Here is a 23,799-nt window from a genome sequence, read left to right as displayed (position 1 = left end):
CAGAATCTATTTTCCCTCACTTTTCAACAAGAGAGATAAATGAGCACAGAAGAAATGAAAAATACTTGCTAGCCAAACAAACAATCAAAAGCATAATCTGTCTGGGGACTGAGTCTAGGGTAACAAAATAAAGAAGCAGACGAATCTGAATGCTACTAAGGAGACAAATCAGTAGGAAATGACAAAGATGTTAAAATTAGCATATGAGGTCCTTAGAATATTTATAAACATGCTCAACACCTTTAAAGGAAAAGCCTGAAGCTTGTAAAGCTAAATAATAAAAACATGTCTAGTAATTAGAAATGAACACTTTTAAACGCTTATATTAGGAAAGAATATCAATAAAACCAAAAGCTAATTCTTTGAAATAATCCAATTCCTGCACATTCTTTCAGAAAACAGAGGAGGAAACACTTCTCAACTCATCTTAGGAGGCCAACATTACTCTGATATGAAAACCAGATAAAAGACATTACAAGAAAACTACATACTCATATCACTCATGAACACAGACACAAAACAACAATGAAACATTACAAATCAAATTCTAGCAATATATCAAAAGGATAACAAATGACAACCAACTAGGGTTTATTTTAATAATGTAAAGTTGGTTTAACATTTTAAAAATTCAACAGTAATTATGTTGTTAACAGAATGAAGGAGAAAATCCACATGAACATCTCTAAATATGCAGGAAAAGAATTTGACAAAATCAACAACCATTCATGATTAAAGAAATAAAAACATAAAGCACTCTAAACCACCTAGAATAGAAGGCAACTTCCTCAAACTTAATAAAGGGCATTGACAAAAAAAAAGAAAAAAAACCCCTGCAGCTGACATCATACTTAAGGGTGAAAGACTGAGCACTTTCCCCTAATATCAGGAATAAGGAAAGGATGATGTCTACTGTCATTCCTTCTATTCAACATTATTTAGAAGGTCTAGTTAGTACAATAAAGAAGAAAAAGATGTAGAAAGCATATAGGTAAGGGGAAAAAAACATAACTGCATTTATAAGCAGATAACATAATAACATATATAGAAAAACTCACATTATTTACAAAAGAAGATACTGGGCCTAATCAGTGAATTTAACAAGGTCACAAGATACAAACAATGTAAATGTGACAAACAGCTGGAAATTTAAAAATTTTTCATGCTATTTACAATAGCATTAAACCATGAAATACTTAGGGATAAATTCAGAAAAATATGTCCAACATGTGGACAATAAAACTACAAGATATTGCCAAGAGAAAGTAAAGAAGGCCTGGCCAGGCATGGTGGCTCACGTCTTAAATCTTAGCACTTTGGGAGGCTGACGCGGGCAGATCGCTTCAGCCCAGGAGTTCGAGACCAGCCTGGGTAACACAGACCTTGTCTCTATTTAAAAAAGTAAATAAAATGAAAAATAATTTTAAAAAATGGTAAAGAGGACTAAGTAAATGTACAGAGATACCATGCTCACTGATCAAAAGATGCAATACTGCTAAAAGAGCCAATTCTCTCAAAATTTATCTACAGATTGAAACGCAATCCCAATCAAAATCCTAAAAGGCTTTTTGTGGAAACGAACAAGCTGACTGAAAACTTTATATTGAAATCCAAGGACCTAAAATAGCCAAAACAATATAAAGAAAAACTAAGTTGAAGGATTTACCACTACCAGCTTTCAAAACTTTACTATGAAGCTATAATGAGACAGGGTAGTAGTGGCATAAGAATGTATATAGAGCAATGGAACAAAAGATAAATTCTAGGAACAGACATATATGGTCAATTAATTATTGACAAAGATTCCAAACTAATTCCATGGAGAAAAAAATAATCTTTTCAGCAAAGAGTCTTTAAATAACAAAATATTTCTATGGAAAAAAAGTAAACCCTGACCTCACACTATATAAAAAAAAGATCACCGATCTCAATGTAAAAAAAGCTTCGACTATTAAACATCTGAAAACACCAGAGAAAAATTTAATGAACTTGGGATAGGAAAAGATTACTTACATAGCACACAAATCATAAAAAAGTTAATTGGGGCCAGGCACAGTGGCCCATGCCTGAAATCCCAGGGCTTTGGGAGGCCAAGGCTGGCGGATCACTTGATGTCAGGAGCTCAAGACCAGCCTGACCAACATGGTGAAACCCCGTCTCTACTAAAAACATAAATTAGCCAGGTGTGGTGGCATGCACCTGTAATTCCAGCTACTTGGGAGGCTGAGGAACAAGAATCACTTAAACCCAGGAGGCAGAGTTGCAGTGAGCTGAGATAATGCCACTGTACTCCAGCCTGGGTGACAGAGCAAGGCCCTGTCCCAAAAATAAATAAAATATAAAAATTAATTAGATTTCACCAAAATCAGAAATTTTTTCTCTTCAAAACACACTATTAAAAGGAGGCTGGGCGTGGTGGCTCACACCCGTAATCCCAGCACTTTGGGTGGCCAAAGCGGTGGATCACTTGAGGCCAGGAGTTTGAGACCATCCTGGCCATTTTTACTAAAACACACACCCCCCCCCCCCCAAAAAAAACAACCCTAACCAGGTGTGGTGGTGCATGCCTGTAATCCCAGCTACTTGTGGCTTAGGCACAAGAATCACTTGAGCCTGGGAGGCAGACGTTGTAGTTAACCAAGAGTGTGCCACACTGCACTCCAGCCTGGGCAACAGCAAGAGATGGTCTCCAAAACACACACACACACACACACACACACACACACACACACACACAGCAAGAGACAGTCTCCAACACACATACACACACGCAAAACAAAACAAAGAAAATGAAAAACCAAGTTCCAGACCATAAGAATACATCAGCAGTACATACAAGTGAAAAAGGAATTGTATATATAGAACCAGAAGTATGAAGAACTCTTAAAACTCAGCAATAAAACAATCTAATAAAGAACAAAGGATTTTGAACATATTTTTCAAAGAAACAGATATTGTCATCTCTCTAAGCATAAGTACATGAAAAGATGCATAAAGCCATTAGTCACTGTGGAAACAAACTAGACCACAATAATTTTGCACTCAACTACACACCTACTAGAATGCTGGAGGTAGGGAGAATATTTGCAAAGATATGCAGGAACTGGAATTCTCAACAGATAAATGGATAAAGTGCAGTATTATTCATATAATGGACTACTATTCAGCAATAAAGAGGAAAAACCTTTTATACATGCAATGACAACATGAATAAAGCATAACATGAGTAACAAAAAATGCCAAACTTAAAAAATTACATACTATATGATTCAATTTATATGAAATCATAAAACAGGCAAAACTAGTCCATATGACACAGAAAGATCAATACTAGCTTACATTTAGGGAGGGCAGCAGAATGACTGCAAAGTAACATGAGAGAACTTTTCTGGAAATATGGAGATGGTCCATGTTCTGAATGACAGTGGTTGTAAATTTGTCAAAACAAATTAAAATAAACACTTAGCATGGGGTGCATTTTCTTATACATGCATAACTCAGAGATACTGCAGGTTTGGTTTCAGACCACTGCAGTAAAGCTAGTACTACAATAAAGCAAGTCACACAATTTTTGGGGTTTCCTAGTAGTGCTTCTAAAAGAGATGCTTATACTATATTGTAGTCTATTAAGTGTGTGATAGCATTGTATCTCTTTTTAAAAAGCAATGTATACATCTTAATTTTAAAATTTTAGCATTGCTAAAAATGCTAATGAACACCTGAGTCTTCAACAAGTCATAATCTTTTTGCTGGTAGAGGGTCTTGCCTCAATGTTGATGGCTACTGACTGATCAGGATGGTAGCTGATAAAGGATGGGGTGGCTGTAGCAATTTCTTAAAAGAGACAGCAAAGAAGTCTGTCCCATCAATTAACTGATTCTTCCTTTTATGAAAGATTCATTGGCTGGACGCAGTCGCTCACGCCTGTAATCCCAGCACTCTGGCAGGCCGAGGCAGGCAGATCACCTGAGCTCGGAAGTTCAAGACCAACCTGACCAACATGGAGAAACCCCATCTCTACTAAAAATAAAAAATTAGCTGGGAGTGGTGGTGCATGCCTGTAATCCCAGCTACTCGGGAGGCTGAGGCAGGAGAATCGCTTGAACCTGGAAGGCGGAGGTTGCGATGAGCTGGGATTGCAGCACTGCACTCCAGCCTGGGCAACAAGAGTGAAACTCTGTCTCAAAAAGAAAAAGAAATTTATCTGTAGCATGCAACGCTGCTTACAGCATTTTACCCAGAATAGAGCTTCTTTCAAAATTGGAGTCAATCCTCTCAAATCCTGCCACTGCTTTATCAATTAAGTTGATTGCTATCCTAAATCCTTTTTTGTCATTTCAACAATGTTCACAATATCATCACCAGAAGAAGACTCCACCTCAAGAAACCACTTTCTTTGCCCACCCATAAGAAGCAGCTTCTCATCTGTTTAAGTTTTACTTAAGATTGCAGCAATTCAGTTACATCTTCTGGTTCCACTTCTAATTCCAGTTCTCTTGCTATTTTTCTACCACATCCACAGTGACTTCCTCTACTGAAATCTTGAACTCCTCAAAGTCATACATGAGAGTTGAAATCAGCTTCTTCCAAACTCCTATCAATGTTTATATTTTGTCCTCTTTAATGGATCATGAACGTTCTTCATAACATCTAGAAGGGTGAATCCTTTCCAAAAGGTTTTCAACTTTTGCCCAAATCCATCAGAGGAATCTCGATCTATGGCAGCTATAGCCGTATAAAATGTATTTCTTAAGTAACAATACTTGCAAGCTGAAAACACTCCTTGATCCGTGAGCTGCAGAATGGATGCTGCATTAGCAGGCATGAAAACAACATTAATCTCCTTGTGTGTCTCCATCAGAGCTTGGGTAATCAGGTGCACTGTTAACAAGCAGTAATATATTGAAAGTAATCTTTTTCTCTGAGCAGTTGGTCTCAACAATGGGCTTAAAATATTCAGCAAACCATGCTATGAATAGACGTGCTATCATCCAGGTTTTATATTTCCATTTATAAGGCACAGAATGGATTTGGCATAATTCTTAAGGGCCCTAGGATTTTCAGAATGGTCAATGAGCATTGGCTTCAACTTAAAGTCACCAACCACATTAGACCCTAACTAGAGAGTCAGCCCGACCTTTGAAGCTTTGAAGCCAGGCAGTGATTTCTCTCTAGCTATGAAAGTCCAAGATGGCATCTTTTGCCAATAGAAGGCTTTTTTATCTACATTGAAAATCTGCTGCTTAGTGTAGCCACCTTCATCAATCATCTCAGCTAGAGCTTCTGGATAACTTGCTGCAGCTTCTGTATCAGTACTTGCTGCTTCAACTTGTACTTTTAGATTACAGAAACAGCTTCTTTCCTTAAACCTCATGAACCAACCTCTACTGGTTTCAAACTTTTCTTCGACAGCTTCCTCACCTTCCTCAACTTTCACAGAATTGAAGAGAGGGCCTTGCTTTAGATTAGGCTTTGGCTTAAGGGAGTGTTGTGGCTGGACTGATATTGTATGTCTGACTCCTCCTTTCACTTGAACACTTACAGGTCATTGTAATGTTATTAATTGGCCTAATTTCAATACTGTCTCAGGAAACAGGCCCAAGGAGAGAGAAAGAGACAAGGGAACAGCTGGTTGCTGGAGCAGTCAGAACACACACAACATGTATTGACTAAGTGTGCCATCTTATAGGGGTGTGGTTTGTGGCACCCCAAATCAATCATAATAACAAAGATCATTTATCCCAGATAACCTAACAAATGTAATAATGAAAAAGTTTGAAATATTGCAAGTTAACAAAATGTGACAAGAAGTGAACACATGCTGTTGGAAAAATGGCACCAATAGACTTAATACTCTTGCTTGATGCAAGGCTGCTACAAACTTACAATTTGTATTTAAAAAAAAAAACTATACACAAATACATACACACACACACAATATCTGTGAAGCACAATACAGTGAAGCACAATAAAATGAGCTATGCTTGTAAGTTAATTATACTACTTTTTTTAATCACAAAAAATTAAGAAACATGTTTTCCTAGGTTAATTTTTCAGAAGGCGCACATACCTTATTGAGTGCAACAATGAAGGGACATTTTTTAGATTTGAGAAGGTTGATAGACTCAATTGTCTGGGGCTCCAAACCATGCATAATATCAACAACTAAAATGGCAATGTCACAAAGAGAGCTTCCTCTATTTCTCAGATTACTGTTGAAAGGAAGGAAAAGATCTATAAGTAGAAAATCTTGAAATTAATACTTTTCTTAAACTTTTAAACTTCTTTGTAAAACCCAAACAAAATAGAGTATATGTACTAAATTGTTCAAGTACTATTAGCCCTTAACTTGCCAAATGCTCATCTAACAATCACTTGAATTGACCTCAAGTGGAATGAGCTAGTTTTAGAACCAACTAATATTTCTAATAATTTTACTGACCAAGTTTTCTGTGTTAAAGAATATGGACAAGAGACAACAGCATAATATTCCACTTGTAATGGGTTTTACAGGAGATAGGCCTGGCATGTATTATCATGTTTTCTGCATTCCACATTAAGGGGGTGCTCTTTTAAAGCAGTTAAGACTTCCCTCTATAAAAAACAAGTATTCAAAGAAAACACTACTAAATCAATGAGGTACAAAGGAGGAGTGGTAGTTATAGAGATCAAATTACTACTCAAAGGTTAATGACTCCACTGAACTTTTAGACTTAATGGTTTCGAGTAGTTTGCTTGATAAGAAAAGACTCAAATTGGTCTTACCTGAAAGATTCATGCCCAGGAGTATCAATAATTAGCATTCCTGGAATCCGTACATTCTCTCTATCAAACTAGAAACAATGGGGAAAAGTACAAAGTTTAAGGAAGTCAGACATGAAAGCTTCTTTACAAAACAATCCTTTTGCCATAAAACTCTGAAAGTATCACTACTCCCTTTTCCATATGAATGGTTTTAGAAACAGTGAGTTAACCAGCAAAGTACAATTGTCAGTATTTTCATTAAAATCCAAAGGCATTTTAACCAAAAAAATAATTAAATGAGAAAATATCTCCCTTCTTAAGGTCTTAAACTATGACTGTAGTCCAAGTTTGAGCAGATTATTAAGTAAGTGGTGATACAAATCACAGGGCAGTCATCTGAAATAATCTATAGAAATCTGACATGCAAGAGGTGGTTCTCAGCATTGGGAAAATTTATCTGGTCCAATTTTAAAGCAATTCTGACTTCAAATATATCCCAAAAGTACATTTTAAAGTAAATTTACCACATTGATCAAAAGTGTTAAAGAGTAAATGCATACCCTGTTGTATTCAAATAATGTCATAAATGCTTGACTTTCTGGACAAAAGCACATAAATGAATGGAAATAACATTACAACAGATCTAATCTGGACATTCCCTTTTAGTCTAAAAAGTAACACTGACCAACTAATTTCACACACGCACACGCACACACACACACCCTTTTTGTATTAAGCTTATCTACATTTTCTTTTTGCTCATCTTCAAATGATCTTCCAAAATTTGGTATCCTGATCTACATCAAAATAATGCAACATAAAACATTTCAGATCCGCATTCTGGTGGTCATAAATCAATGTTCACTGAGCACCATAATTATTTCCACTTTAGTGTCTTATATACTAACAGTAAGTAATTACAATTGTCATATAAAGGTTATTCCAAGAACTTTAATACAGGCCTAATAATAATCTTGCTTCTTACGTTCTAAAATAACAATGAGAGTTTAAGTTCTGGCAACTGGTGGAATAAGGTGTTATGAACCCTCTCCTCTAGTGACTAAAACATAGAAATACTGTTTAAAATAGGATGAAAATAAATTATAAATTTGAAAAACTATAATTCAAGAAAACTGTTCTGAAATAAAAATTCAATACTACATATTATAATAGAACACCCCATAACTGGAAAACTCAGAAGCGACATCAAGATGTAAAACGATCATATGCCTTATAAAAAGATGAAATTCAGCTTATGATCAAACTTAACAGCAATACTTTATGGGAGAATAAATGGGACACAAGATACTTAAGGAATGAAAATGTCAACCAAGGATTTTATATGTGGCCAATGACTTTCCAGTATAAAGGCCACAAAATAACTCTTCAATATTCAAAAATTCAAGGAATGTTAATTCTTCTAATTCCCTCCTTAGGAATTGACTAGAAGACAAGCTTCATAAAACCCAGTCACAAAGAAACAAAACAAAAACTGGAGAGACAAACTCATAGACTCTTTTTACATGCAGAACTAAGACTAAATAAGGAATAAAAGGAGACATTAGCATATAATAACATATGCTCTGTTTGTTTTTCAACTTACTGCTTCTCAGTTCCAAAGCTACCACTTTCACCTGCTCTGTGATAATGAAACTGAGGAATTATTAACAAGGCCCAGTTCTCAGTCTGGGTAGTTTCTGTATTACATGAGCCTGGAACATCCTGCTATATCAGACAGCATGAATGCAACAAAAACTAGGACAACCAGAATTGTATGAGAAAGATTCAGGAGCCAACCGCTGGGCAAAGATGGGACTATCTCAGCACAATAATAACTGAAATGGACTAATCCACAGTAAATATGTTTAAATCCATGAGTTCATAATAATACAAAACAGAATCAGGCTGGGCACAGTGGCTCACATCTATAATCCCAGCACTTTGGGAGGCTGACATGGGAGTATCACTTGAGCACAGAAGTTCAAGACCAGCCTGGGCAACACAGGGAGATCCTGTCTCTATGAAGGGCAAAAAAAAGAAAAAAAAAAGAAAAATCATATTGGCCACTTTTTATTTTAAAAGCTGGTTAAAAGAAGGTAAAGGATCAGGCATTAATTCTGCCTTTCCTAAATAAGCCATCACTGAATAATCAAATAGCAGATTAGGTAACGTTTCTCTATAGAAGTAATCCAATAATGGCTGATGGAGTTAGAGTATCAACATTTTGCAACTCCTAACACATTAAAAGGTAGAGATTATCTTAAAAAGTTGTGGCTGGAGAAGAGATCTTTGATTGGAAAGCTACACCTGGAGGGCTTCTGAAGTAGCTTGCAAGGTTCTACTGCCCAACAAAGGTGACACTTAAAGGGTGGTGTGTATTATACTGATTCTTTAAGCTTTACATTTATCTTACTGTGTTACATTTAACATACATAAACTGAATACCTCCAAACAAGTAGAAAAATATGGGAGAAAAAGAAAAGAAATTGATTAGATTAGAAGGGAAAAAGAGTAGAGAAGGAAACAAAATTTTAAATTATGGAGATAAATGGTATCAGTGTTAAAGCATGGAGGCAAATGACAAACTAATTTTGGAATAGTGGCTGCCTCTGGGAGAGGGAGGGAAGGAAATGGAATGTGAGAGCTCCTATAATATGTAGTGTTTTATTCTTTAAAAAGAATGATCTAAAGCAAAATAGGCAAAATAGTACATGTTAATTCTGAATGGTGAGTATATGGAGCTGTTATACTAGTCTCTGTCCTTTTTGTATGTTTGAAATAGTTCATATCTTAATTTTTGTAAGAGATTAAAATATATGAAATACAATGTACTTACATTTTTAATCATCTTAGTCTGTTCATTAATAGCTTCAAGAGGAACATTGGTGGCCCCAATTTGTTGTGTGATACCACCTGCTTCACCATCTTGTACATGTGTGTGACGGAGCTATGAGAAGATAGCAAACACAGATTGGTATTTCAACATGGAAAAGACAGCAGCAAAAATAAGAAGAAATTAGCAACTTATTTATTGTAAGCAGAATTGCTTATATGTCCTACTGGTCTCTAAAGTTTTTTTTTATAAGGTACCATTCACTTATTTTCAAAGTTCTATCAATACATTTAATATTTTCTTACCTTATCTAGAATTTTTGTCTTCCCTGTGTCCACATGCCCAAGTACGCAGATAATAGGGGCTCTTAGCTTTTCTGTATTTACATTTTTACTATGTTCAAGTCGCCGTTTCTAGAAATAAAAAAAAAAAATCAAAAATTAAATATTATTTTAAATCCTCACTATCCTTATTTTCTATTTTGCCTTGGCAAAAGAATGCTACAACCTGCATCCAAGTTCTTTGTTGATTTGACTACACATAATTGGAATTTATAATGTGAACTTTACAATCGAATTCCCATCACAGCACCTTTGGACAAGGAAAAACCTGTTTAGATTTCACAGCAGCACTGCTGAATACGAATAGGAATATTGTAAAGTGTCATTTCAAAATTTTTGAATACTTTTGTACACAGTTACTTTAATGGAATATAATGACTAAAAAAGGAATCAATCTTCCCATCATACTGACTATACAGTGCAACCCTGAATTTGTGTGAGGATTTATATAAAAACAGGTGAACTTATACATTTTAAAAAATTCACTGGAACCTAAGAATTTTAAAGATTTTTAGAGGCAATTTATTTCACACTCTTATCCAATATACAAACGCTATAAAACCTTTCAAGGAGGAGACTGTTTATTTAAGCTTCAGCTTAAATAAGTATAACATGTCCTGACTTTCCAAGGCTCTACCACTTCCATGAACACCAGTAAGAGCAAGAAAGCTTTTCCTTGAACCACAACATGCTTCTCTGTCGCATTTACCTAAATGCTTTAGCTTTCTGAGGACCAAAAACACATGCCAGCAATAGGAGGTTTTTTTTTGAAATGACCTTTTAAATACAGTAAAGTTGGCATTCAAATTAGATAAACTTGAAGCAAAAACTATGAAGTAATGTCATTTACAAAACTATTTTTCATCTAAAAACCATTTCTGTAAGAACCCTTTACTTGCATTTCTAGTACTAGACACTAGATTTTTTGGTAGAAACTAAACTGAAAAACTTTTTAAAATACCAAAAGTGAGGTGCCAGGGATGAGCACAAAGTAGGACTTAATCACTAGCAAAGAGTAGTACCCGACAACCTCACAGTACATACAACTCAAATTCAAACATCATGACTTTATTTGATATGGCTGAAAACTGCCTCTCTCTCCCACACTTAGTGAAGTATTAAAAATTTTTGGAAAGCAATGAATTACAAACTGACTCAGAAATTCTAAGTATACTGAAGCAATGACAGGACAAGAATACAAACCCCATTCCACAATGGAGATTCTGACCCAGGAATGGAGTGAATTTCAGAAAATCATAATATGTAGCAAGATTTATGGATCCATGAAGTTTGTTATGGACTGAACATTTCCCCCAAATTCCTACCTTGAAGCCCTAACCCCTCATATGACTATATTGGGGGCTAGAGCCTTTATTTTTAAAAACATGAAGCTCATACACACTACCATTAACTGATCTAGGAAGCAGGATAATTGAGAAACTCTTCTGCTTTATACTTATTTTGTTTGTTAATCAGCAAGCACAGTACAGATATTCCATCACTCTCTCGAACATGGGTATATGGCAAGGGAGCTGGTGGGAGTAGGTGCTACGGGAAAAGACAGTCATAACTGAGGTGCCAGGTGGGGAAGAATGCTACAGGCATCTAGTAGGCAAAGGCCAAGATGTTGTTCGGTATCATACAAGGAAGAGAACAGTCCCTATCCCCAACAACAAAGAATTATCTGGCCCCCAAATTTTAATAGTGCCAGGGCTGAGAAACCCTAATTTAGAATAACAAATCCTCTTAGTCCTTTAAAAATTTAGACAATTTATCCATACCTAGACTTTACAGGAGAAAAAGCAAATGTTGATATATAGGTAGTAAAACAAAAAATTAAAAAATAATACACATAAAGGAAAGCTAAAATAGTTTTTAGCTTTAAAATAGTTTAATATCCTCAAGCAAACTAGATTTTAATGTATTATTTACATTAAGCTGACAGAACTAAAGAAAACTTTCTCTTGAAGCCTACTGAAATCTACTGCATTAAGTAGGAAAAATACAGAAAGTCTATCAGGTATTGGACTTTACTAAATAGAAGCCTCATCAACCCACCAGATTTATACAACTAAAGTGATCAGATGCCTCATGGTGACTAACCTAAATATGTGAGGCAAACACATAACTGATGTTTATAAGCAGAGGGCATATGCTCAGAATACCTCTGCATACTTATAAACTATCACTCAAAGAGTACATTAAAATTTGGAGAAAACAAGAAAAAAATGATGAAGTAGTCACACCATTCTATCTTAGGTAAGAGCGGGGTGGGGGGGTCCTTGGGTAAGACCAGTATCGAAGGCCAATAATATTTCAACATTACAAAAACTGAACGGTATTCTATTCTTGAGAATATATAAAGTGCTGTTCAAAGCCTTTAGTTGTAGAGTACTGTTTTAATCATCACAGAGGAGTGGGAAGAAAGAAAGTAGAGAGAAAGGGTAAAATAAATACCTCAATCCTCCGTTTTGCTTTGTCATAAGCCCTTTCTTCTTTAGTCCGATCGTCATCAGAGTCATATTCAGAATCTGAGCTCATTTCTTTACTTGGCTTTTTATCTAATGTCTTCCCTGAATCCTTCTCATCTGACACCTTTTCATCTTCCTCATCACCTTCACTGCCTTCACTTTCTCCCTCCTCTTCCTCCTCTTCTTCACTTTCTTCATCTTCCTCTTCCTCTTCTTCCTCCTCCTCCTCCTCTTCAGGGTTTTCTTTTACTTCTATATGAACTGTGTTTCCTTCTACTAGGAAAGCAAATATATTTTTAAATAAATAAACACTAATATGATAGATTTATATCAAGATAAGAGACTTTAAAGCAGGGGTGTCCAATCTTTTGGATTCCCTGAGCCACATTACAAGAAGAATTGTCTTGGGCCACACATAAAATACACTAACACACTAATACTAACAATAGCTGATCAGCTTAAAAATAAAAATCACAAAAAAAGTCTCACGTTTTAAGAAAGTTTACGAATTTGTGCTGGGCCACACTGAAAGCCATCCTGGGCTGCATGTGGCCCACAGGCTGCAGATTGGACAAGCCTGCTTTAAAGTAAGAGAAGGAGATAATGCCTGGACCAGAACTGTTTCAGATTTTTTTTAAATTTGGAATATTTGCATTCTATACTTACTTCATATTTTTTTTTAATTTGGAATATTTGCATCTGAAATCAGAAAAACCTGAGATATGAAATGCTCCAATGAGCATATCCTTTGAGCGTCACGTAGTGGTGCTCAAACTTGATTTTGGAGCATTTCAGATTTCAGATTTTTGAATTTCAGAGGCTCAACTTGTATTTAAGGCAGTAACATGGTGTTTTCATACATCATAAATGCAAGGTGTTTGTCTATATGCTAAAACGAAGTCTGTCACTTAACAGACTAAAGTTTAAGTCTGTCACTTAAAACCTTAAGGCAGTAATCCATACTGAAGTCAGCATTAGTAAGACAGAATCCATGGGAGAACAAAACTCAAGGAGGTGAGAACAGTCTTTAGTACCACTTTCCCCTTATGGTCATTTGTTGATTCGGGAGGAGGCAGATGAAAGGCTAAGCTGCATTGGGAGTCCAGACCTACCAGAATACTAAGAATTCAAGGGGGTGCAGTGAGCAGACATTGGGTTACACCCTTACTGTGGGGTAAAATCGTGAAGAGCTGTACCCTAGGAATAAGGATGAATAAGAAATAAACAGGATCTCCCCATTATTAGCAGATCACCTTCAGATCCTCTCGATTCTAAGTCTAGAATAAGATTATTCCATATTGCTAGTTCACTCAGGTACCTTGTGGAAGTAACATATAAATTAGCTCTGGAGAAAAGAAAACATCATCCTTGACCTCAAATTACTTCTCCAAGCAAAATATCCAGCACATATATAAAAATAGCAAGGCACATGAGAAAACAATTTACATGAGAAGAAGCAACATATAAAACACCAAAAGGATTTTAATAAAGTCATAAAATCAAAATTTTTAAATGACTGTGCTTCTAACATTCAGTCAGAAGCGAAAGACCAAGTTAAAATTTTAGAAGGTAAATTAAAACTATGAAAAAACAGTTAAATGGAAATACTAAAACTGAAAAATATAACAAAAGAAATTAAGAACTCAAAAGATGGATCTAACCTCAGAATAGAAAGAGCCAAGGAGAAAATCAGTGACCTAGAAGACAGTCAAGAGAAGCAATCCAGAACGAACCACAGAGACTCACTAGGTGGAAAATACAGAAAAGAAAATAGGAAACAATGATACAATAAGAGGGCCTATCAGAGACATCACTGGAATTCTGAGGGAGAAAATGACTCCTAACATAAAACTGATAAAAACATAAAACCATATATTAATAAAGCTCTACAAGTAGAATATATTTTTAAAAAGCCTATTCTGGGTATGTCATGATAAAACTGCTGAAAAGCAAAATCATATGAAAAATTTAGGCTGATACCTGACTTCTCAACAGGAACAATGAAAGCCAGGGCAAGGGAATAATAACTTCAAAGTGTTAAACTTCAACCAATAATTCCTCACTCAGTAAATATATAAAACTAAAGAATGAAGATGCAATAAAGATGTTTTTAGAAAGCAAAACAGAATGTCTTACTAACTGATCCATACTAAAAAAAAAAACTCTAAAGTGTTCTTCAGATAGGAAGAAATGATCTCAAATGGAAGGTAAAAGATGCAGGAAATGAAGCACAACAAAATGTTACAAATGTGGGTAAACTTATAAATAGTAAGTATTGACTATATAAAATATAAGCTAATTTGAGGTTTTAAATAGACAATGAAAAGAAATGAGAAAAATTATATCTTTTTTTTTTTTTTTTTTGAGATAGAGTCTCACTCTGTCGCCCAGGCTGGAATGCAGTGGTACAATCTCAGCTCGCTGCAACCTCCGCTTCCCGGGGTCAAGTGATTCTCGTGCCTCAGTCACCTGAGTAGTTAGGATTACAGGCACACGCCACCATGCCCAGCTAAATTTTCTAGCTTTAGTAGGCGGGGGGGTTTCGCCACATTGGCCAGGCTAGTCTCAAACTCCTGATCTCAAGTGATCTGCCCACCTCGGCTCCCAAAGTGCTGGGATTGCAGGTGTGAGCCGCCACGCCTGGCCGAGAGCAATGATATCTAAATAGAGTATTGGGTAAATGTCATTCAAGTACTCTAAAGCCCCTGCATTGTTAGAGGATAACATCAAACATTGTTAGTTCAAAGGCACTTGCTAAAAATTTTCTTAATCACTAAAAAGTTGTTTGAAAAGTACACAACTGCTAAGCTCATGAAAGGAGAAAAAAATAAAATTTTAAAAACCTATAACCCAAAAGATGATTAGAAAGGAGAGAAAAAGAACCAGGCAGAACAAAAAAGGACTTAGTAACATGAAATGTTTAAAATCAATATACTTCATTAATTATACCAAATGTTACATTTAATGAATGGGCTAAGTACTCTACGTAAAATATAAAGATTGACAAAGTGGATTGAAAAAATCTCAACTAGATCCTAGCTGTGATTTGTAAATGGTGTCCCCTCTAAAAATCATGTTTAAAACGTAATCCCCATTTTGCTGGTAGGAGGTAGCAGGGTGGTGGGGAAGGTTTCGGGGAGTGATTAAGTCACTCTCATAAATGGATTCATGCCCGCAGAAAAGTGCCTTCAAAGACAGTTTGCTCCTCTTGCCCTTCCCTCCCTTCCACCATGTCAAGACACAGCCATCCTTCCCTCTGGAGGATGCAGCACCAAGGTGCCATCTCGGAAGCGGAGAGCAGCCTTTACCAGACACCAATGCTGGTGCCTTGATCTTGGACTTCCCAGCCTCCAGAACTGTGAGAAATACATTTCTGTTCTTTAGTACTACCGAGTCTGTGGTATTTTGTTATAGCAGAACAAATGGACTAAGATAATGCTATTTACAGATACAAAAAGAGTCATAAAGATAGAAAATGATCATGTAAATCAAAGCTCGTGTACCTATATGAATTTTAGGTAGACTTATATCAAAAAGCATTGTTAGAAATATATATCAATGATAAAAGAGTCAATTCATTAGAAAGATACAAGATTGTGTTCACCTAATGACACAGCATAAAAATACATAAAGCAAAAATTAACAGAACTTGGGAGAAACAGACAATCTACAATCATGATGGGAGATTTTAAGACACTGGTCCCAGTAACAGAGAGAAAAAACAGATCAGAAAAAAAACAAAAGCAAAAACAAAAAAACCCTCAGAACGCTACAAAAGACTTGAACAAAATGATTAGCAAACTTGACCTAAATATAGAAAGCAATGCATCCAACTACTGCAGAATATAAATTCTTTCCAAATATGAAACACAATAACTGACCATACTAGGTTGTATAGCAATAATCAACATATTTCAAAGGATAGAATCATGTATGTTCTCTGATCACAATGAAGTAACAAAAGACAATTAGAAAATACCCATTTTTGTAAATTAAGAAATACACTAGGTGGGGTGTGGTGGCTCACACCTATAATCCCAGGACTTTGGGAGGCCAAGGCGGGCGGATCACCTGAGGTGGGGAATTTGAAACCAGCCTGACCAACATGGAGAAACCCCATCTCTACTAAAAATACAAAATTAGCTGGGCGTGGTGGCGCATGCCTGTAATCCCAGCTACTCCGGAGGCTGAGGCAAGAGAATGGCTTGAACCCAGGAGGCAGAGGTTGCTGTGAGCCGAGATTGCGCCATTGCACTCCAGCCTGGGGCAACAAAAAAAAAAAAAAAAAAGAAATACACTAAATAAATCTTGTAAAACTTAATACATCAAAATGAAAATGAGAAAATATCAACATATCGGAACTTATAGAATTTGACTAAAGCCATGCTTAAAGAAAAAGGTATAGCTTTAAAAACAAAGATGGGGGGAGGCTGAAAAAAATCAAAGAGCCAGATATCATTATCAGTAAGTTAGTAAAATTAACAGGAAATTAAATCTCAAAGTAGAGATTTCAGTAATAAAGAAGGGGAAACAATGACAAGAACGTTTACTTTCTATTCATACTTATCAGGAACTATAGTATTTATCTCATTACCTTTTAAGTTAACAGTGCTTTTTGTTGGTCAGCTTTAGTAACAACCCTATTTGTAACATCATCACTCTGAAAAAATGCATTCTAAACCTTAGGCAGCTATCTTACAAATAACATTCTGAGGAACCAGTCATTCATAAAATGAAGATCCACTTGAGGACTTAGAAACCATGGCAAAGGAGAGAACAAGAGACTTATCTCTATCCCCAGAAATGTTCATATGGCTTTCAGAATCGAAAGACTATTCATTTAAATATACATCATTCATTTCTAATAACCACTGGATTTATAAGCGTGTGCTTACGAGGTATTCACCTTTTTCTGTCTCCTCATCACTGGCCATAGCTTCCCAATCATCCAATCCAGCATCCTCAGTATCTTCTTCTTCTTCTGTAAGTAAAAATTTGCATTTAAGACACGAAAATTATTTAGAAATATGAAGGTCTTTTAGAAAAAAGTAAAAAATTACGCTCTGACATAAAAAAAGAATGTTTTAATTCTGTAAAAAATATGTATGCAGCTTTTTTTTTTTTTGAGACGGAGTCTTGCTCTGTCGCCCAGGCTGGAGTGCGGTGGTGCGATCTCGGCTCACTGCAAGCTCCGCCTCCCGGGTTCACGCCATTCTCCTGCCTCAGCCTCCCAAGTAGCTGGGACTACAGATGCCCGCCACCGTGCCCAGCTAATTTTTTGTATTTTTAGTAGAGACGGGGTTTCGCCGTGTTAGCCAGGATGGTCTCAATCTGCTGACCTCGTGATCCGCCCACCTCGGCCTCCCAAAGTGCTGGGATTACAGGCTTGAGCCACCGCACCCGGCCAGAACTATCTTTTTATATAGCTAGCATGTTATAATTTACTATTACTTAAGTGCTTCCATTTCCTACTACTGTCAACATATTAAACTTAACCAATTTTATATTCAAGCTAATTGTTTCATTAATTTAAATGTTTCTTTAGATCTTGAAAAAGCTACATGAATGTACTCAGTTCTTGAAAACAAATGAAATTTCATATATATCTTCTTTTTGATCATCCAACTCATACTTTATGCAAGGAATTTATTATTTTGCTTTTAACCTTTACAGGTATTTAAATATACTTAAATTCTGAAGTTGAAGGTACAAAACTACCACCATCACTCTGGGTCAATGCTGTGCTCATAACCCCAAAACAGCCAGAAAGCTAAAATTCTGAATATTATTTAGATATTAAAGACCTAATACTCTTCTTAACAAGAATGCTTTTCTTTACTGAAATCTAACCAGGCACAACTATTCTTAAATGAAAGTAAGATGAGGGGTAGGACATGTGGTACCTGCTTCCCTGAAATAATCATTATTTACTAACAAGCCTGGATAAGTTATCTTGAGGAGGAAATGAGACTCAGAAACAGGTACCCAAAACATCCATCTAAATTAGCAATTCTTTCTGGTGCTAAAAATACGATCTAAAATAGTGGACTGCTATTAAGCATATCAATCTAAATTTCTCTAATCTCATCATACCAGTCCTAGGCTGAGGTCTACCCAGGTGAGATGATCCTATTCGCTCATAAGAGAAGAGAGAAAAAGGAAGGAAAGGAACCATCAATAATATAATTCACCAATGTAAATCAGGCTTAGTATTCTCTAAAGGCTTTTCCCATTCCTGATCCTATCTTTAATCGCTGGGGATTCTCTTGAATACCAAACATACATTTAGGCAGCCCCAGCTCACCCATCAATATCTAGTCTTAAGACTTAGAACAATGTTTTTTTTTTTTTTAAACCAGAGATTTTTCCCCAACTCCTCAACACATACACAGATACCCCACAATGAGTAAGCTGAATTCTCTGATTATTGTAAATAGAAGCCGACCTTTAGGAAGGTCTAAAAATGCCAATTTTTATGGTTCTTAAAAAGTTCTAGTTAAAAATCCTTCCAATTTGCTTCTGAAGCATTAAATGAAGACCTTCAGATCTTTTTTTGAGCTTTCTGACTCATAAATAAAAGATCAGAGAAAATCCAAAACCTACTATCCTTTCTTCCTTTTTTTTTGAGACGGAGTCTTGCTCTGTCGCCCAGGCTGGAGAGCAATGGCACAACCTTGGCTCACTGCAATCTCCCTGCAACCTCCGCCTCCCAGGTTCAAGCAATTCTCCTGCCTCAGCCTCCCAAGTAGCTGGGATTACAGGCACCCGCCACCGCGCCCAGCTAATTTTTTGTATTTTTAGTAGAGATGGAATTTCACCGTGTTAGCCAGGATGGTCTTGATCTCCTGATCTCGTGATCCATCTGTCTCACCCTCCCAAAGTATATCCTTTCTACAAAACATTTTCTAACACTGCTGAAAAGAACACAACTGATTCAAATCTCACTTGGATACTTATTCAAAGTAGAAATGAAAAGAAATAGAAAAGAAAGAACGATGAAGAAAGAGGGCCATCCAGCCAGATACTTATTTGGTCCTCCCCAACTATTTATAATCACTAAGACAACTTATGACACATCAACACTATTTAATAAGAATTCACTAATTAAATAATCAGATAATACTACCCACCTGGTTCAACAGGAGGTGGTGTCTCTTCCTTTTCTGGTACTCCTTGTTCCATAACTTCTACAGCAGCACATAATTCCATTGATTCAGACACTGAAAAAGGGGCAGAAACCAAGATAATATTTTTTTTGGTGTATAATTTCTGTTAAGATACTCCATTAAGTACTGAATAAAAAACAGTAGTGTAAATCTATTTATTTTTTATTTTTTTGAGATGGAGTCTCACTCTGTCACCTAGGCTGGAGTGTAGTGGTACAATCTCAGCTCACTGCAACGTCCACCTCCCGGGTTCAAACAATTCTCCCTGCCTCAGCCTGCCAAGTAGCTGGGATTACAGGCGCCTGCCACTGTGACAGGCTAATTTTCTTATTTTCAGTAGAGGCAGGGTTTCATCATGTTGGCCAGGCTGGTCTTGGACTCCTGACCTCAGGTGATCCGCCCGCCTCAGCCTCCCAGCATGCTGGAATTACAGGCGTGAGCCACTGCACCCAGCCTGTGCAAACCTATTTCTTCAAGTTTAGAAAATGTTTAAATATAGTCATATGTTTTACAGGAAACTACTCTTTCTGCTCAATAAATAAAATACAAAAATCATAGAAGGCTAAGAAGGAAACCAAGAAAAGACAAGAGTGGTAGTTTTACTTCTCAGAGTTAACAACAGTTACAATATTCATAGGGTAGAACCCAGATTTTTCAAAGTAAAATACTTTTTCCATTAGCTTGTCATTTGAATCAAGTGAGAATAATGGCATTAATAAGAAATAAGTTTAGAAAATAAGTTTCAATATGCATTTCAGATTTTTTCCTTTCTTCTTTACAGACACTGTTTTGAAGATTGTGGGGGAAAGGCAAACAAAATATTTCCTAAATTAGAGGCTATTTTGTATACAAACCTTCTTTACTTTCCAGCTGCTGTGGTATTTTTTTCCTCTTTTTATCTTCATAAATTGGCCTCTTCTTTGGCAAAGAGTCTTTTGATGGCACTTCAACACCTGAGGGATAAAAATGAAAAACTTCAGGCTTATACTACTTGCATGTCAGCTGAGAAGTACCATTTAAAGGATAGCATTTCATTCACCACAGAGACACATACCCTAAAATATGAAAGGATATTCATGGAAAAACTTGTATCTTTTTCATATAAGGTATTTTAAAATTTATATACAGTAAAAATCCTTTTTTTACGTACAGTGAGTTTTGAGACGTGTTATCACCATCACAATGAAGATACAGAAAAGCTCCATCACTCCATCACCCTGTGCTGCTCCATGTCATCAAACCCTCCTTACCTTCTTAGCCTCTGGTAACCGCTGATCTGTTCTCCAACCAAAAGATTTGCTTTTTCTAAAATGTCACATAAATGGAATCTTACAGTCTGGCCTCTATCATCATAATGGATTTGAGAGTCACTCACTCTGCTGCACATGTCAATACTTCGTTTCTTTTTATTGTTGGGCAGCATTCCATTGTATGGATATATCACAGTTTGCTTATCCATTCAACAGCTGAAGGACATTTGAGTTGTTTCTGGTTTTTTGCAATTATGAATAAAGCAGGTATGAACATTTTCAGACAGGTTTCTGTGTGAACATTTCTCTTGGGCAAATATTTTGTAGTGTGAATGATGAAACATAAGGTAAATATGACCTTAATTTTTATAAAGACACTGCCAGTTGTTTTCCAAAGTGGCTATACTATCTTGCATTCCCACCAGTAATGCAGAAGAGTTTTGGCCAGGCGCGATGGCTCACGCCTGTAATCCCAGCACTTTGGGAAGCCGAGGTGGGTGGATCACCTGAGGTCAGGAGTCCGGGACCATCCTGGCCAACATGGTGAAACCCCATCTCTACTAAAAATACAAAAAATTATATTATATAAATATATATATATATTGTGGTGGTGGGTGCCTATAATCCCAGCTACTCAGGAGGCTGAGGCAGGAGAATCACTTGAACCTGGGAGGCAGAGGTTGCAGTGGGCTGAGATTGCGCCACTGCACTCCAGTCTGGACAAGAGCGAAACTCTCTCCCAAAAAAAGGAAAAAAAAAAAAAAAGAGCTTCAACTGCTCTGAAGGTGGTAAAGGTTTCTCTTTTTTTAGAACATTCTTTTCAGATGCATATAGCTTCCTGGTGAAAGTGTCTGTTGATACCTTTTGCCCATTTTTAAATGAACTTATTGGTTTTCTTATAGTTGAATTTTGAGAGGTCTTTATATATTTTGGATGTTAATTCTTTCTCTGATATCTGATTTGGAGGTACTGTCTTGGAATTCTCTTGACAGTGTCTTTTGCAGAGAAAAGTTCTGAACTGGTCTTTCTCAAAATGTATCTTTTTTCCTTTTATGGTTTAGAGTCCTATCTAAGCACTCTGCCTAACACAAGATATCCTCCTATGTTTTCCTCTGAAAGTATTATCGTATATTTTACATTTACATATGATACCCATTTGGGTCAATTTTTATATAGTGGGGATTAAAACTGGTTTTGGGTTTTTCTGCATACAGATGTCCAATTGTTCTAGTACCACTTGCTACAAATACTGTATTTTATCCAGTGAATTACCTTTCACCTATATACTAACCATGTATAGACTATTTATCTGTTTGTCTATCTTTCTGGCAATATCACACTGTATTAATTCCTATAGCTTTATACTAAGTCTTGAAATCAGGTATTCTAAGTTTGTTCTCCTTTTTCAAACATATTATGGCCATTCTAACTCTCTGGTCTCTTCATATCCATTTTAGAACTAGTTGATAGATAGCTACAAAATACCACGCTGTGATTTTGACTGGGATTGAACTGAATCTACAGATTACTGGATTACTGACCCAGTCTCTCACTATGGGCAGAAGCCTTAGAATAAAGACAACAGAAATTGTATACCATGGGATTTTGAATGAAGTCACTAATAAAGGAAAATGACTAAAAATGTTATCTCTAAAGTAGGAATGTATATGGATGTGTGTTGTGCATGTACTGAAGAATGGCTAGAATGGTAAAACCACAGCTATGACTGGTAAGACAAATACATTAAACAAACCAAAGAAAGAGGATAAAGCCAGCTGAGAATGCAGAGATCATCACTTTGATTAAAGTTTTCCTTGCCTAGCAGCCTACACCTACTAAGATGAAAAGCATGGGCCTGAGGGGAAACTGTAGGCTGGATTACCTGAAGGGTGGTCCCAATAACACCCTAGACTTAATCAACTGACTACTGCTCTAGTCTCGGACTCTCAAATAAGCTGCTGTACTTGGAATCAACACCAAGACTTGTATATGTTTAGACATTCCATTCACTTTGTGAACTGAGACATAACAATCAAGTTCTTGAAGAAGCTCTTTGCCTGAAATGAGTTTATTACAAATTATTGATAAAGTACTCGTGTGTGTGTGTGTGTGTGTGTGCGTGTGGGTATGCTTAGTAGTCACAGGCTAAAGGATGATTGAAAAGTTAACCTGCTGCACATTTCAGAGTAATTATATGAAAACACCTGCAGATGCCTACACTCTCTGAGTACATTGTTAGCTCAATGAATAAGTTGTACAATATTCTAGGTAATAAATGTGGTAAGCAGCTGTCTTTCAAACATATGATGAAACAACACTGTAGGATCTTTTAATGAGATGACTCACATGAGTGGGCTGTGGGGGGCGGGGACCTTGAATGTCAAGCTAAGGAATCTGGACTCTTATTAATAGACAATAGGGAACTAATAAGATGGTAAACATCGGACAACACTAGGAAGAGTAAGAGACCAGGGTCAGGGATGCCACTTGAGAGATCATCTCTTACAAGCCTATGCTAAAGACTGATGCTAAAAGTCCACCATTTTACACTGTAATTTCCATAACTACAAGTCTAACTGCTCCTTAAAACAGCATTTTTAAGACTGGCAAATTACTCTCTGCTTGGTCCCATCTCAATATCTTCATGGGTGCTTTTAGCCTCTCCAACAGTCACCAATGAATTCTGATGTATGAATGCTAACTATATTCAAGTTTGTACCTAATTTCATTTAAAATTTTACAAAAGCTATATTCTCCGTTAAGAATAAAACTTTCTAAAATCTAAGTACTGGGTTTCTTCACATCTAATGCTCCTAGCTGAACATATGTGTAAGAAAAAGTTGCACAGACCAGCTTAAATTTCAGCTCTGTGGCCTTGGGTAAGCTGTTTACACTCTGAACCACCATTTCTTCATCTATGTGATGGAAGTAAAAATAGTTATAAGATTTTTTATGAGGGAAAAATAGACAATGTCAAAGACATTGTAGCATCAG

General features: G+C 36.3%; 1 protein-coding gene across 2 annotated transcripts in view; it reads right to left on the bottom strand.

Annotated features, from left to right (window-relative positions):
* The window catches only part of EIF5B (eukaryotic translation initiation factor 5B), a 63,488-nt gene that overhangs the window by 10,584 nt on the left and 29,105 nt on the right, over positions 1 to 23,799 (bottom strand). The window contains exons 7-14 of one of the 2 annotated variants that reach the window (XM_054476677.2): positions 20,410 to 20,508; positions 19,520 to 19,609; positions 17,296 to 17,370; positions 12,376 to 12,665; positions 9,883 to 9,990; positions 9,581 to 9,691; positions 6,766 to 6,833; positions 6,071 to 6,212 (exon numbers count right to left, since the gene is read on the bottom strand). In XM_054476677.2, the coding sequence (XP_054332652.1) occupies positions 6,071 to 6,212; positions 6,766 to 6,833; positions 9,581 to 9,691; positions 9,883 to 9,990; positions 12,376 to 12,665; positions 17,296 to 17,370; positions 19,520 to 19,609; positions 20,410 to 20,508 (983 nt within the window). The remainder of the gene's footprint in view (positions 1 to 6,070; positions 6,213 to 6,765; positions 6,834 to 9,580; positions 9,692 to 9,882; positions 9,991 to 12,375; positions 12,666 to 17,295; positions 17,371 to 19,519; positions 19,610 to 20,409; positions 20,509 to 23,799) is intronic. The other variant, XM_054476678.2, reaches the window with a different exon arrangement.

This window comes from Pongo pygmaeus, chromosome 12 (genome assembly GCF_028885625.2).
Source record: "Pongo pygmaeus isolate AG05252 chromosome 12, NHGRI_mPonPyg2-v2.0_pri, whole genome shotgun sequence".
In the NCBI taxonomy this organism is placed as follows: Eukaryota; Metazoa; Chordata; class Mammalia; order Primates; family Hominidae; genus Pongo; species Pongo pygmaeus.
The sequence above is the reverse complement of the archived record's forward strand: the minus strand, read 5'-3'. Positions and strand labels throughout refer to the sequence as shown.